At 42.6% G+C, this 16441-nt stretch overlaps 2 protein-coding genes across 7 annotated transcripts; one reads left to right on the forward strand and one right to left on the reverse strand.

Moving 5' to 3' along the window:
- Positions 1–409: 409 nt before the first annotated feature.
- gnpat (glyceronephosphate O-acyltransferase) lies at positions 410–9498 on the reverse strand. Of its 3 annotated transcripts, none has more exons than XM_035617787.2 (17): positions 9451–9498; positions 8302–8493; positions 7361–7537; positions 7139–7268; positions 6827–6954; positions 6548–6623; positions 6106–6257; positions 5855–5985; positions 5524–5774; positions 4685–4783; positions 4308–4481; positions 3867–3946; positions 3633–3773; positions 2969–3068; positions 2756–2849; positions 2429–2490; positions 410–2344 (listed from the first exon to the last, which is right to left on the reverse strand). In XM_035617787.2, the coding sequence occupies exons 2-17, from the start codon at positions 8479–8481 to the stop codon at positions 2298–2300; spliced, it is 2022 nt and encodes a 673-aa protein (XP_035473680.2). In that variant the 5' UTR covers positions 8482–8493; positions 9451–9498; the 3' UTR covers positions 410–2297. The 3 variants fall into 3 exon arrangements, with proteins under 3 accessions (XP_035473680.2, XP_035473679.2, XP_035473681.2); XM_035617786.2 differs by lacking the exon at positions 9451–9498 and adding an exon at positions 8831–9003; XM_035617788.2 differs by lacking the exon at positions 9451–9498 and having other exon boundaries at positions 8268–8394.
- On the forward strand, positions 8866–13071 carry c18h1orf131 (chromosome 18 C1orf131 homolog). Of its 4 annotated transcripts, none has more exons than XM_035617789.2 (9): positions 8866–9258; positions 10187–10360; positions 10483–10607; positions 10839–10898; positions 11069–11164; positions 11261–11347; positions 11823–11857; positions 12092–12224; positions 12360–13071. In XM_035617789.2, exons 1-8 carry the CDS (start codon positions 8964–8966, stop codon positions 12222–12224), a joined length of 1005 nt encoding a protein of 334 aa, XP_035473682.2. In that variant the 5' UTR covers positions 8866–8963; the 3' UTR covers positions 12360–13071. The 4 variants fall into 4 exon arrangements, with proteins under 4 accessions (XP_035473682.2, XP_035473685.2, XP_035473684.2 ...); XM_035617792.2 differs by having other exon boundaries at positions 8873–9258; positions 10507–10607; XM_035617791.2 differs by having other exon boundaries at positions 8964–9258; positions 12092–12273.
- Positions 13072–16441: the final 3370 nt, after the last annotated feature.

Raw genomic sequence — 16441 nt, forward strand, 5'->3', positions numbered from 1 at the left:
TCAGCAGCAGAGCCACAAAACATGATGAAAAATGCTGCTGCTGCTCTGTGAAGTGTGTGTGTGTGTGTGTGTGTGTGTGTGCAACAACTTGCCATGGATGGAGGGATCTCCGAGAGGCAATTCTGACACCTGGAGGACGATTTCATGTAGTGCTCTCTCCCCTGTGCTGCCAGACCACCCACACACACACACACACACACACACACACACACACACACACACACACACACACACACACACACACACACACACACACACACACACACACACACACACACACACACACACACACACACACACACACACACACACACACACACACACACACACACACACACACACACACACACACACACACACACCAGTCTGATCATCTTGTCGTCACAAAAAAAAACTATCTGCGTTATGATTTGTATTTGAAAACACTTTATTAATATGCTCTTGTAAATCCTCAGCCTGTACATTCAGGACTAAAAGGCCTCACCCAACACACACACACTTCAACAAAGTAATATGCCTGAACACACACACACACACACACACACACAAAGACATCATATAAAAGCTGTTGGGGGGGAAATATATATACCGCCACCACAAATAGTCAAACTGTAGATCTCCAACTTTGGATGGCGTGTTGACAGGCAGGTTGGAGTTGTTCAAAGTTCGTTGTTCACCCAAGTTAATTTCAGTGCTTCAAGTTTCAAGACACGAGTTGAGTATCGAGCAAATTTGGCAAACAAAGAAGAAGGAGGTAGCATTTTTTTTTTTTAAATACGTGGTCATTTTTGGAGTGGAATTCCTTTTGGACAAGTTTGTCTCTTCTCAACACACGACAAGCGAAGCCTCAAGGGAAACAAACAGATTTGTCTAAAGTTGTCGAATGGCAAAAACTGAAAATGGCACATTTGAGATATTTGGCTAATTTTGTTTGTTTTTTGGTTTATATTCCCAAAAGAGAACAATAAGGAAATGCAGTTCGAAGTATAATATTGACACCGATGCCGAAACAAATTCCAAACAATTCCTTTTTGTCCAGGAACTAAACTGCACCGACAGTTTGCCACGAGAACCGGTGTCTGATTGGTTCGACCATGATCTTTAATGACTCTCCATCTGCCGCAGACACCGAGTCTGGATTTCCAAGGTGACAGGATGGAACTGCTGTTTAACCACCGACCAAATAAAAAATTACCCTAGTTTTTAATTTGGAAACTTTTGATTTGAAAAACGACGAACTTCTGAACGACGCATCGGCTCAGTAGTTGAATCCTGAGTCTTCAAAAGTAGTTTCTTGTTTCTGTGTCACTGCTCCTTGTTTTCATTTGTCTCGTCTTCCGTCCCTTTAATCAAAAGTATCAATAAAGGTTTCATATATTCTTTTTTAAATCTCAGTAACTGTGACGCAGCTTCAGTAACTATTCCGCACTCGAGAACATGAGGACACGGGATGATGACGCCCGCCGGGGGAACGGAAAAATTCCACTAAAACATCTTCTTCCTTTGGTGTAGCTTGGTAGAGCTTCGACGTAACGAACTGCAATTTCATCTGGAGATGGCAAATGTGCGACGGCGCCATTAGGCCTGTAGCATCATCATCATCATCATCATCATCGCGTCCGTGTAAACAAAGATGAACGTACATCTCATCCACGCAGTTTGGGTTTGTGACAATTCAACTCAAATGTATAAACGTTCATACATACAGTGCAAAAAAGAAATATATATATATATATATACATATATATATATATATATTTTAAATCTATGATCCAATTTAGCACCAAAAAGACGGCGAAAAGGAGAAACACGCTGCTAAAAGACAGTTTAGAGATACAGGACCACACCACATTGCATGAATTCATTCGTTAAAGTGCACAAGATAAAGACACAGAGAGAGAGAGAGAGAGAGAGAGAGAGAGGGAGGGCGTTCAACAAACAGAAGCATAGACGAGAAGAGAGGAGACGGAGAATGACACAAAGAAAAGCCGCGCTGATTATTATTAGAGGATGCGTATCAAAAAGCATAAATGGAAAATGGCATGGAACATCGCGATGAACCTCCAAGGCCTCGGTCATCGTCTGGTTTTGTGTGCGCGTATAAAAGATATTTTAATAGAAGAGTCATTTTGACGGAAGAAGACAAAGGGGGTTGAGCCGTCTCCAGATGGCTTCTCTTCCACCTCTCATAGAAAGCAAAGATATGGGTCGGACTTTCCTTTGTGAGAAGCCCGGGGCCGAGTCGTACTCCACGGTTCAACCTCCTCCGTCTCCTCTCCCTGATGAGAGGCGGTGAATTAAAGGCGAGCGACGGCGGCGGGTTTCTGCGTTGGGAGATTTCCTCCTGGACAAACGGACAAATTCATTTGAGATGTTTTTTCGAGGACGAGATGCACAACTCTTGTTTTCATTCCTGCTGGTTTCTTACCTAGAGCGTCTTCCAACGAGTGCACCATCACCTTGTTGACCTTTAGAGTTCCCGGCTCCGCTCTGGAGTAGAAACATCGAAGTGCACCCGTCACTTTCAGAACCAAACAGGGCAGCGATAACACTCACCGCAGACACGCAGCCAAATGCAGGGACTACTATGACCATACAGACCAAAAAATATGAATCTAGCAAGTCAATATCACACATCATACGTGTGGTATGAAATCTTTCAGGGGTTCTTGTCATTTTTCCAGAGGACCTTTATCCCCATTCATATGCTTTATCGAACTCACCAGGGACACGAGGATGATCGAAACCAACGTACCCCTTGATTTTCTGTACAGCTCCGAGTCTTAGCAAAGCTGCCAGAGCGTTCTTCTGGAGGTCCGACGACAACACCTCAGTGTATCTTAGTCTACCTGGGAAACACACACACACACACACACACCTGACAGTTAGCACATTTAAAGGACTGTCAAAAATCAGACAGAGGCGATAAACCATGAGAAGAAATAGAAGAAAAAAAAGAGTGTGAAACCTGCGAGAAGACGTTTGATGATAAACTTCCTGACGGTAGGAACAAACTGTTTCTCTGTCAGCGCCTCGTTGGCCTCTTCAGATAGGAACCTGCACACAACCTGGGACCACGCACGCACGCACGCACGCACGCACGCACGCACGCACGCACGCACGCACGCACGCACGCACGCACACACGCACACACACACACACACAGCTGTAAAGTGAATGCTGTGTTGACAGCGCCCTCTAGTGGACATCAAGGGTCAGCACATATATAAACCTTAACCATTCTGATGCTATAATTAAATCAATATGTTCATATTGAAATATATTTTCAATAAATTTACTATCTAGTTAAATTAAACAAACATTCCATTGACTTCGATACTCAAAACATGTATTTTTCTTTTCTTTTGGACTGAGTACAGAGTACACATGCTAGATAAACAGATCTCACATTTAATTTTTTAAATATCCTATTGATTACTCAAAAGCAAATGACCAAAAACAAAACATGACATGAGGAAAGTTATTAGACTCCAAATTGTTGGGGGGGAAAAGTTAATCGTTAGCGCTGTTCAAATCTAATGAGCTTCAGAAGCGTATTAACTAACGCCTGCAGGTACTTCATTAAATCTAAATACAGGTTGTCAATGTGCATATTTACTTCTAACCCTCACCTGGTATCCCTGTAGGAAGGGATCGAGCACACTGGTGAGGAAGGCCAGAGTTCTGTGTCCTCTCTCCGTCACCACGACCTCCTGCTGGGAGACGTGCAGCGCTCCAGTCTTCACCAGGAGGAAACAGGCCTCCTCGAAGTCCTACAAGACCACAGGCGTGAGAAATAAAAAACAGCACTGTAAGTCTGTCTTTCCCTCGTTCAACCGACATTTGAAGATGTATTTTCTGCCCACCTGCACCGTGGCTCCGGGACAGAGGATGAACTCATTGGAGAACATGTTCCTGAGGAAGCTGAAGCTGTTGAAGATCTCCTCTGGAACACACACACACACAACGGTTCACGTGCAGCAACACTTATCCAAGATGTTCTGTATTTTCTATATTGCTAATGTTTTATGTCACTGCTGCACAACATTCCTTGAAAGGGCTGAAAAAGGAATTTCAGTGCCTGAGGTCAAACTGTAAAAAGTCCCACACACTATTTACACAAGAAATTCCATCACGCATATTCATCCCACCTTCTATCGAAAAGGTTAGTTAAAGAAATATTTACTCAAGCAGAGTGTTCACACACAGATAATCGCCAGAATCGGACGCGAGACCATCACTTCCAAACTATTCACTTTGTGGCCTTCTGACGCGTGAGCAGGTGAAAAGAGCCGCGTCAGTCTTACGTTTCCCGCTGGAGGAGGCGGCGTGGACGGCCGAGGCCAGCAGCGCCGGGCGGAGGAAGACGTGCAGCGCCTGGTTCCTGTAGGACACGCAGGAGAGCACGGTGACCGCCTGGCGCAGGAGCTCCTCCTCTGGGCCGACCGGGGGAGGCTCCCCTGGGCCCGCTGGTCCTCCTGCTGCATGACGCCATTTACAGGAGATGGAAAAATTTCGTTTTTTAACATTTTCTTGCATTTGCGTCAATGAGCTCATCTTACAAAAAGAAGCAGGTAGTAGCTGTAGTCGTGTAACGGCGGCGTTTAATCTTTGCTTCTCGGCTTGGTCCCAGTAGTTGGAGAACGCCTTCTTTGCACAATTACATATTATAAAATACACAAACCCTGTTCCGACGCCAGTTGAACTCTTCCCTCGGTGATCGTCAGGAGACCTCGATGCAAAGAAAGACTGGAGGAGACGACTTCCGGCGGAGGCACGTGGTCTGAAGGAGAAAAAGTGGATGAAAGAAGAGACGAAGAAAAGGGACAGAGGAGCGTTTACTGGATCTGCCAGCACAGAATAATGTCGGTTGTATGTAAAACCCAAAAAATTGTTAAGTTATTAATGCAGTCTCACATCTGCGAGGGAAATCTATGTGGTAAAAGAACCGTAACCTAAATGAAATCATTGTGCATCATCTCATCCAAATAAAGGAACAGTGTTTAAATATTCAAGATTCTATCTTGTAGTTTTTTTATTTTAATTATTGGGTTAAAAACAAAACTGTCTACTGTCTATAAGCAGGTTATATAACTTGTCAACAACTGTCTTAAATACATGTGCCTTTAAAAAAATAAGGTCTATTCGTGTTTCTATTTTTAACATTTTAAATTCCAACTATAAGAAAAATATTGTTCAGATGTTGAATATCCTGCCCCAGTACAGACACGTTTGAGGGATCCTCCGTATTCCAGTTGTATTTACGCGTTTAAAAAAAGAATGATCGGATATTTTTGCCTCAAATATCAGATATCAATTCATAAAATCAAAGGTCTAGTTTAGATCACACCACTCTGACAACCCCGCCAATATGCTCAAACACCACATGTGATTTCTAACAGGGGTCTTTTGTCAGTTCGAACAGAGTCTTCAGTGTCACTGTGATGACAATGAATCAGTCAGATTGTGTAATGTGGAGGTTATGGGGTGGGGGGCGGTGGGGGCATCAGGCTCATACTGTACCAGGCCAGTGGAGGAAGGCTCCATACTGTCGGGAAAGGTCCCTCAGCCACACGGCCTGCTCCGTCAGCTCGTCCAGTGCCATCCCCCGTGCCCGCCCCGACGCCTGGTCGCCGTGGTGGTTCTGGAGCAGCAGGGAGGCCAGCAGCACCCACGGCTTCAGGACCATGTTCTCCTCCTGGGCCCGGACCAGCCCGTAGGCCGAGTCGTTCACGAAGCTGTGGATCTCCTCGCTGGGCCTCTTGGGGATGTGTCTGAAAACGCAAAGCTCCCAGTCAAGTCCATGGTTTTTTTTTTTATACTCCACAGACAATTCAACGTTGGTGCTTCGTGCCTTGGTGTGAGGTTGAACTGGCCACGGTCAACTTTGCCCTGGGACAATCTTCGGACCGACACCGGTTGACCAAAGTAAACATGGATGCTGCCGTAGTCTTCACTGAGAACCTTTCTGGCTTTAAACAGACCCTTCAAAAGAGAAAGAGAACAAGGGAAATCAGTCCGTACGTTCATAAACTCATACTTAGGCTTTTTATTCTTAGTTTATATTCATATGACGTAAGCCAGTCTGATGTTTGAGTGACTCACTGAAGTGGACTCTTTGGGTTTGGGTACCCCCAGCAGTTCTCTGGCATAGAGCGCCTCCTCCAAGATCCTCTCGTAGCTGATGCTGACCGGGACCAAGTGCACGTCAAACACTTCCCCTTTAAGGAAGGGATCCATCGCTATGTTCAACAGACCTGGAGGAAGACGAAGATGAACAGATGATTTTTAATTTTTTTTTTAAAACAAGGTCATTGTCGTGAGAAAAATGGAGAAATTTGCAGAACTTGACTGTGCTAATTATAAATGAAAAAGGAACATAATTTAATATATCAAATTAGAAATTTGCCTCAAGCGTTTATAAGACTCAATCCTTAGATGCTTGATATATATTTTATGTTTTAATAAGAAACTAAAACTGTCAAAGACACTGTAGAAGATGAAATAATCTGATCTGCGGATGAGAGAAACTTTTTTTGTTTCTTACCCAACTTTGGAGTCAAAGATTTGCTCGTTCGGCTTCTGGTCCCTTCTAGGAAAAATTCAACTGGTGCAAATCCATTCTGGCATAAAAAAAAAAAAATAGCAATCAAAGAAAGAGATTTACAAAAATACCAAAATCCTTATTCATTCTTGTTCACTCTTTTTTCATTGGATGCTGTGCAACAGGGTTTTAAAAACTAAGATGGCCACTACTTTAGAAAAAAAAATGTCATTCCTTAATAAAAAAGAAATAACTGTGGAGGTAAAGAGTGTTTTTCCTCACTTTCAACATGGTCTTGACGTATTCTGAGAAGACGGCCCAGTAGAGCTTGTCGCCACCGAAGGAGCGTCGGATGAAGAAGGCTCCAGACATCCGCAGCATCTCCCCGACAAACTTCATCCCCATGAAATCTGCAGGGAAGCGAGTCGCTTTTGAGTCATGCGCAAACAGTAACGGAAAAATCACCTTTCAGCACATTGCAGCTCCATCAAGAGGAATCAACACCTCCTCGACTTAAAAAAAACGAACATTACAAACTTGTGTACTCAACAAACGCAGCATGAAGGGAACGCTCGCGGTCTTTCCAATGTTTACCCATGCCAGCAGCGATGACAGGTAGGGCCAAGTCGTAGGTGTACAGGATGTACGACATCAGCAGGAAGTCCATGTAACTACGGTGACTGGGCAGGAGGACGACCGGGTGCTCTTGAATGGCCTGCTGGAGCTAACAACAACAACAACAACCAGGCAAACACAGGTTATCTGTCAACGTGTGTCACGTCAACTTTTCACAAGACACTTTGTGTCGCCACTCACTCTCTGGATTCCCTCCTCGTTGACACAGATGCTCCTGAACAGGGTCTTGAAGACTTTGCTCAGCGTGAAGGCGAAGAAGCGAACGGTGCTGAGCTGCAGGCTGTGCGCCATCTCCTCCAAGATGGCCGACGCCTCCTCCTGGATGTCGTCGACGGCCCTGCCCGTCTCGTTGGAAACCTTAATAACAAATCCAAGATAAGACAGTCACACAACCTGATGTATGGATTAGCGGGTTACACCGCTGACTTTGGAACAGAAGGTCGGGGTTTGATTCCCGGCGAGGGGCATGGCTAAAATGAAAATCCAGCGTGGGCCCTGAGGCAAGGCCCTTAATGTTAACTGCCTTCCTCTGATATGAATCGAAAGTCGATAATTGTTTGCGTTTCGGACAAAAGCGCCAGATAAATTAATGTAATGTAATCACGTGGACAATAGAAGTTTTTTTTCTCTGACCCTCTTGTTATTTTCACCATCTGAAACTCAAGGAGGAAAACGTTGCAGTAAATTTGTGTATCAGTCATTCATTCATTTTTTCCAAAAATAGAAACAAATAAAAAAAAATGACTTTGGTTTCCCAAACCAAAATGAAAAAAAATGGATAACGACCTTGTTTTTTTAAATTTCCAATTTTGTGCCCTAATAAAAAATGCAGATAAAACAAAATAGGAACGAGCGTTTCATCCAATTTTGATATTTTCGTTATCTGTTTTTTTCATTATGGTTTTGGAAACGAATATTGAGAAGGCAAGTAATTTTTTAATTTTTCTTTTGAAAAACGAATATTTCAAGTGTATTACCAACAGTCTAAATAATGAACTTTAAAAAAAACTTAATACTCCACTATGAATTAAGAACCTGTTTTCTGTTCATTAGATCTAATTAAGGTACAATAATCAGGTATAATAACCTGAATGTCAAGACGCCACCTCTCCATTTTTCACCTGACCGATGACGAAGTGTATCTGAGCCGACTGCAGCACCATGTTCTTCAGGGCTCCGGCTGTGCAGGGCGTCACCCCCTTGTAGAGGACAGGTGTGTAACACCTGAGGGCGTACCTCAGGTCGCTGGAGTTCCTCCTCTCCTCCAGCATGTCCTCGAACTCATCCCTCTTCTGCAACATGGGGTCTCTGTGCTGCATGTCAGCGAACAACAGTGTGTCAGAACCATGCAGCGATGCAAGTAAACATGAAGAATCCATATACAGTTGTGCTTGCCATAAGTCAAACTTGCTACAGTCATAACTGGAGGGGAATATGTTAGGTGATCACTTTTAAACATGACCATGTGTTGACAGATAGTGAAGTTTTTTGGTTTTTTTGGAAATATCACAGCTCACATCGACATCTGTGACTGTAATTCTCTAAACGTGTTGTCACGCCAACACGTTCGCGTTTGACGATCAGCTGTTTGAATGAAATGTCAAAAGTCAAATGCTAAAGCTCGGAGCTAAGTTAGCTTAGCATACATACCGAAAAAACAGCTTCGGACGCCATTATTTTTGTTGTCACTCTCTCATCGGCACGCAAACGTCGTCCGGTGTTAGTTAAAACGCACACGAACGTGTGTACAGTCCCTCCTCTCAGATAAGCTCCTTCTTACTCGATGACTGCAGCGTACAGAACTTCACATGGGCGTGTTACACTGGCTACTTCCGTAGCCATTCCCGTAGCTACGGCGGCCCGGAAGGACCAACCTCGCACTGGGCGACCGTTCCACGTGCCTTTCACGGTTTGTTGTCATCCGGGCGGCGCCGCTGCTGTTAGCATCTTAGCATCAGGTGGGTTTTTTTTTGCCAACCTGCTTCTCACCGTTGGTTTAAACATGAGCTCAGAGACGAAGGAAGACGAAGACGACGGTCGGTTCCTCGAACAGCTGCTGGATCACTTCTATGAGTTTGGTAAGTGCGACGTTAGCTTGCTACGCGGCTAGCTTAGCGTTAGCTGCTGTTGCTTCTTTCTCGTTGGTTTACCACAGGAGCTAGTGCCGTAACATTATGATTAATACATTCGTTATGTCACTTAGCTTGTGATTATCATAGTCAAAGCAGTTGGACTGATAGCATTTCCTTAGATTACATGATATAACTTACATTGGTAACGTTAGCTGCCGGTGTTTAGATACAGTCATGACCAATCGAGCACAGAAACATTCACCCGAAGTATTGACTTAAAAAAAAAAAAAAATCAGTTTAAAATCGTAAAAGGGAGAAAAATAAAATTAGTTTCTTCAAGTTATCACACCCACAAGCACGTTTGAGCAATCTCTGGTCAAATTATGTATATTAGTATTGTATTTTTAATAGAGCCCTTTAGCCTTTTTTATGCAACTTCTATATATTTTGGTTGTATTTTCTATTCATGTATAGCTAATAATGATTACGTTTATGCTTATATCAAGCCTCAATTTCATTTCTTTGTCATGCAGGTTTGATAACGACATCTTAGGAATCATTGCCATATATATATAATATATGTATATATGTATCGGTATTGGAAATCTTGTAGTCCCTAATATCGATATCGGCCTACAAAAATCCATATCTGGTGGGCTCTAAGTTTTAATGTCTTGATGTTAAAACAATCCCTGTAGGAAATACCTAAACTCATTTTATTGATTTGATCTGATGTATTACACTATTATTATTATTATTAGAGTAAAATTGACGCCAATGCTAGGAACGCTGAGTAATGCTGTCGTCTGGGTCAAAAAGTGTCCATCACTTCTTCAGAGAGAGAGAGAGAGAGAGAGAGGATGTTAAGATCCAGTGCCAAGAATGAATCATGATCTACTTTAAAACCCAACTGTGTTGTTGACTAATGGTGCAGATAATGGACCAGCGCCAAAACAGCAGAAGAAGAAGAAGAAGAAACGAAAACGATGCGAAGAGGAGGAAGAGCTCACTGCTGTCAAGGATATTTGCCCCAGTGACACTGAAGACTGCGGAGCAGCGGCGACTGCTACTGAACAGCAGCATCAGCAACCAAACGCTGAGCCGACAGGTACGGCGCCATGGCAACAAGCATGTGTAACAACACGTGGTCGAGACTTTTCAATATCGTTCTGCTTCCTGGAATCACTCCTGATTTCACCGCCGCTCCTTTCTCCACGCCCTCTTTTCTAGTTGACTTTCAATGTCTCCCCTCAGGCACCACCGTCCGGCAGGTGAGCCGGGTGGAGGTGGTGACGTTTCAAGATCCCAGAAAGAAACTGAAGACCAAGCGGACACCAGCCGCAGACAAAACACCTGTAAGATCTGTGCCACTTCAGATCGTTCTGGTCATTGTGAAAGTACAGATGAGGCCAATGAACAGAACATTTTCCAGACATTGTCTGGAGTCTGAAAACAGCGTCAGACTGAGAATATGATGAACTGTATCACAGTTACATTTACAAGTTATCTATTGCACCACATATTTATTCACCCCGAGTCAAACTTCTCTGCTGATGCTCTGGTCTCTGTGCTGTCCTCACTTCAAGGCCCCGCCGCTCACGGAGAAGAAACAAAGCGACCAGCACGAAGCAATCGATTTTGAAAAGGTGACAGTTTTAATTATTGTTTTGTCACAAAATTATTTTGTGACTTTCTTTTTTTTTTGTATGTGACCATAGATAGTTGCACATTGAATCAATATAATTACCTCACATTTAGCCCATTTCATCTCTGTGATAACGTCTGACTGTACTGTATTCGTGTATGTGCACATCAGGCTCGTCTGGACGTCCACAGGTTCGGCATCACCGGCTACAAGAAGGAGCAGCAGCGGGTGTTTGAGCAGGACAGAGCGATCATGCTGGGAGCCAGAGTGAGGGAAAAAAAACTCACGGCTTCCTCTGTAACAGAGACTTTCAATTAGCCGAGTGACCAGCTCATTGATTTTGATTATTATCCCTCGATCCAGCCTCCGAAGAAGGACTGCGTCAACTACAAGCTGCTGCAGCAGCAAGTCAAAGAGAAGAAGCAGAAAGCAAAGGAGGAGGTTCAGCCGGTGAGTCCTGCACCGTCAGTCGAGTGTGATCCAAGGCTCTTTTACTATTTTACATATTAGGGAATATACACGTAGTTGTCAGTTTGTCACGCCCGGCTCTCATGACACGAACTTTAGCCCGATTTTTACTCTCCGACAAATTTTGGAGCTTGCGGCCAAATCAACATTCGATCGGCAGTCGTCGTTCGCTGTGTGTGAACTATTCAAAGACGTGATTCATCAGGCTGGCCGACTAGATTCCTAGTGTTTTGTTACTTTGTCAACCCTCGTTGATATTAATAGGGTGGACAAAATTGTGCAAACACCAGTTTCAAGAAAAGATATTTGTAGCGTGTTAGTTAAAAGCTTATGGGAACTATGATGTTACACGAGTACATTGAATTATTCAAATGATGTACTGTAATGATAAAAAATATGGTCTAAACAATGTACTTGTTTTAAATTCTGCTTCTATCCATGTTCACCCTCCCCGCAGGACTTGAAGAAAAAGAAGAAGCCGAACAATCATAGGTTGGTGAACTGAAATCATTTCTCTCAGAAGCGTTTATGCTTGAATCTGGATATCCTTATGATATAGTACATAACTGTCATTCTCTAAATTTGTTTTACAAAAAACTGACAAATAAAAACAGAGCACTAGTATTTCGTCTCCACATCCTCCACGATTCAGCGACCTCAAAAAATCCCAGCCAAACAAATATTCAGGCCCTTTTGTTGAACCCTGTATCTCCCGTCCCCACCCAGGGACAAGAAGAAGGTGTCCTCCTCTGGGCCCGGCTCGGCCCCCTCGGGTCAGGTGGGGCGCTTCAAGAACGGGATGCTCATCCTGAGCACCAAGGAGATCCAGAAAATCAAGAGCAACAAGCGGAGAAAATAGGTCTGTTCCCGTAAGTCCGCCGTGAACGTCTTTTAGAGAAGACGGAACGGTGAGGAAATCCATGGTAGTCGGACCACTTCCTGCTCCTCGCGTCGGACTGTAGTTAACGACAAGTGTGTGCGCTCATGTTTGCAGGTGAGGCGATTCAAACCTCAACGATGGAAAATCACGGGGAAGAAGAGTCGTCAATAATAATTTACACAAAAGTCCTGGCAGAAGTTTCCATGAATGTTCAAGGTGTAAACATTAACCGTCTTCACAGAAACATAAATGTTAGCGATGATGAAACGCGACCTGTGATGCGGCCGGGTGAGGTCACAAATTCTCACACCCTTTCAACAGAGCAGCTTTTTTTTATATTTATATATTTCACAAAAAAATTAAGAGCGCAAGGAAATATGGAGCTCATCTGCAGCATATCGCATGTTTTATTTTCAGTAGATTTTTTTTTCAACCATTGACAGAATTCATCAGCAGCAGCCATTCAACTCTCATACTGAACAAATTGAAGAGGGCATTATACAAAAGAAAATAAATATGTAATTAAATATATTTACATACTTTAGATTAGATATATATTTTGCCCCTCTGATATTATTTCGATAAATAACAGTGACATGCTTTCTCCCCCCCAGCACCCGTTGAAGTTAAATTATATGACACATTCATGGGTGGGTACAGTGAGTGTGGGATAAAGGGACATGCCGTACAATACCATGTCTAGACAGGGAGTGACTACAATGTGAATCATTTTGAATATGTGATTTTTGTCCGTTTTGATATGAATTATAGAGGAAAAGAAACAGTGTAACTCCATTTTTCCTGATAAAAACTGACTTCCTAAAAAGTCTGCAGCACTGTTTTTATTCCCTGTGGTCCAGATTTTTTCCGTGTGTCATATTGACATCAACACAGCCAGCGGACATGTAACCCCCCCCCCAAAAAAAGATTCCCCAGATAATGTGATTGATGTCTCACTTTGCCCGCGGGTCTTAAATCTATTCCTGGTCACAGGAGAAGTCGACCTTGGGGGCAGGTTTCTCCTCTGATGGGGGGTTGGAGGACGGTCAGAGGGGTGGTGGAGCGGAACAACCAGAAAGCATCGCATGGTGCAAACGTAGCCCTTAAGGTGGTGGCTGGCAGTCTGGAGCGCGTCAGGGAGAAGAACAATATCATATGGCAGAAAGTTAAATGTGTTTTTCTGTGTCGGGAGAAACTAAAACTGCAAAAACTAAATCTTCATTTGTGTAGCGAGAACTTTAGTAATTCTAAAGTGCAAGCCATTTGCAATTCAGGGTTAGGGGTTAACCCCTTTTTTTTTTTAAAGCGGCACCATTCAATGTTTTATTAAACCTCCATTAACTGCATTCTTGGTTACTTGGGAGCAGTGGAAACAACACTGACCTCTAGCTTCTTTATATTGATCTGAACATTTGCGCATTTAGTAGTCCAATATTTATTTTAGCTCTGTTTTTGGTCTCCACCATATCCGGGGGGAAATACGCAGCTCTTTTTGCTTCAAAAATGCTAAAATCGCAGCTAGTCACTAACTAAGTTTGTCTTGTGTTTGGTGCTTGAGAAGTTTGTATTCACTGGGTGAAAGGCTGGTCGTCATGGAAACCAAAACAATGAGCTAAATGACACAAAAATGCTCAGTAGGTGCAAAGAGGAGCCCGGTGATAATTCTCTGTGGATTTGGCGGAAACTTCGGTCACTTTACACAAAGTCATCCAATATTGCGTATGGCCACTTCACGTTAATATTTTACAAATTAATTTGAATGTAGCACCCGGTGCAAAAAGCCAGTTAAGCTAGCTATGGTGTTGGCGTCATGGATTTAACATTCTAGGTAAAGGTTATGATTCTTAAAATAACAAAATCCCATCTCCCAAAAAGAATCAATCTTTGTTCTTCATTCGCAGTGGTTCATTCATTAAATAGAAGAAAACACAAAATGTACAGATATTTCCAGTTTACTACTCTAGAACTTTGCTCATACCTAAAATTATTTTAAAAATAGGTGTCGTATTGAAAATAGACCTCATTAGTTATTTTTCTCTTCAGTCGTATATTCAAAGTTTGTTTTAAACTGAGAATTTCACATAATAATAATAATAATCAATAATTTATCAACATAAACTTTTAAAATGCAAATGCTATTTAATGTCCCTGATTAAATGTTTGAATGTTATGAGATGGTTATAGTACAAGATGTAACACGGTTATTCTGTCACCTCATAAAACAAAATGTTTGCCGATATATATATGTATATATATATACATATATATATGAAAAAAAAGTCAGCTATTAAAGGTATGAAACAAGAGGATTGAGATGAGAAACATATGAATCCTGTTGTTGCCACCATTGACCAGCAGGGGGCGAGCTCGTCATAGCAGTTGGCTTCAACGTCACTCGTTGCAAAGACAATAATAATACAGAGAAGACTATTTACAATACAGCCTCAGATAGTTTGTAAACTTGTTCGATGCTTCGTCCATGCTTCATATTACACGTCTTGACTCATAACTCGCAGGTCACTATTTACACACTCATCATGATCCCACTGATCTGAAGCCCGTCTATACCTCCAATGACTCCTCTCTCTCTCTCTCTCTCCCACATACACACACATACACTTATAGGGGATATAAATATTTCAATGTTGTAATAAAATCCAGGATTAAATATCTATATTCAAAAGGAACATCTCCATTCTCTGCTGCATTAAGATTACATGATAAAAATATACAGGGAAACGTCAAAGCAACACTTTTCATCCTCGGTCACAGTGGTTTGGTTGAAATGTTTTGAAGCTTCGCAGGCCGTCGCATCGGATCCCTGACGAGAAACGTAGCAGCAAAATGTAGCTTGGCCCCGACGTGGCTTTTAAACATCATATTCACTTTGACAGATTACAAAAAAGTAGAAAGAAACCGTGTGTCTGAAGCTCAACAGAGAGACTCGCAGATGAGCTCGGAATTAAATCACCATGAGACACCCGCACTTCTTCTCTTCTCATGTCTGATGCGTCACTGGAGCCGTTGTAGAACAAATAAATAAGATTTCCATTTTCCATTTCATTTTTTAGCATTTCTGAAATTAATAACAATAAAATAAATAATAATTCAAGAGGCGCAATTTGTTTGCACGCAATTCCACGCTGTTTGCAAACCAAATGAACACGCGCAGCCAATATGTATTGAAATATTACAGGCATAATTTAAGCTCGAACCTCAATCAATCCACTAGAATTTGAATTCTATATCATATCACACTGAATTTTGGAGGCAATGTGCATAATAGGCTGCACAAACATTGAGAACATTTCCATTTATTTGGAATGGTGCCGCTACGAAAGCATTAAATGCCAGAGCGTCTTTTAGTTTCCATGGTTCTTCTTGCTTCCCCCATGCAGCTTGAATCAACATGTAATGTATTGTTTGTACATCAACAGGAGTTAGAAATCCAAATAATAATTGAATTTCGAGGAAGGAATTTCTTGGGGGACGTTTTGGGAAATTCGCTCTCGCACTTTTGCGCCAAGAGTTCAGGCCCCGGTCTGTCATAGATGAGGTTAACATGTAGACTTTGTGCTAAGCTAAGCTAACTGTAAGCTCTCATGTGATGGACAGATGTGAGGATGGTATCCATCTTCTCATTAAATGTATTTGTCATAAATGTTGAAGTAGTGTGAACGGTTGCCGGTCTCATCGCTCAGTGACTTCAGCTGTTCTCCTCTGATTCCACCAGTTGTGTCACGTGTTGTGCAACTGGTCAATCAGAAACTCAAGTGGGACTAGATTCCTCCCTTCTTCATCTAAGAAAAGCTTCATGATTGAAAGGTAATTGGAAAAGCAAAAGTCGGCCACAACAAAAAAAATGCACTAAAAAGGAATTTCAGATCTCTCATGTAGTGAAAAATGAAATGGAATTGGGGCCCAACCCTTCCCAGGTTGCCCCCTGGCCAGTTCTTTATGAAGAGAGCTATTTATTTTCTTCTGTCAGGTTTCCGACACACAGATGAGAAATCATTTCTCCATTAAAACTCCCCAAAAAAGAAAACCAATAATGGAAAAGAAGTGAAAAAGCAGACGCCGGTGCGGTCGGAGCCACGACTGGGACACTTGCTTTTGAATATTTCGTGAGCGAAACAGAAACCACGACCCCCCACCCCCCCCCCCCCCCCCCCCCCCGCCCCCCCGTCCCCTGAAAG

The sequence above is a fragment of the Scophthalmus maximus genome, chromosome 18, assembly GCF_022379125.1.
Source record: "Scophthalmus maximus strain ysfricsl-2021 chromosome 18, ASM2237912v1, whole genome shotgun sequence".
Classification (NCBI taxonomy): domain Eukaryota; kingdom Metazoa; phylum Chordata; class Actinopteri; order Pleuronectiformes; family Scophthalmidae; genus Scophthalmus; species Scophthalmus maximus.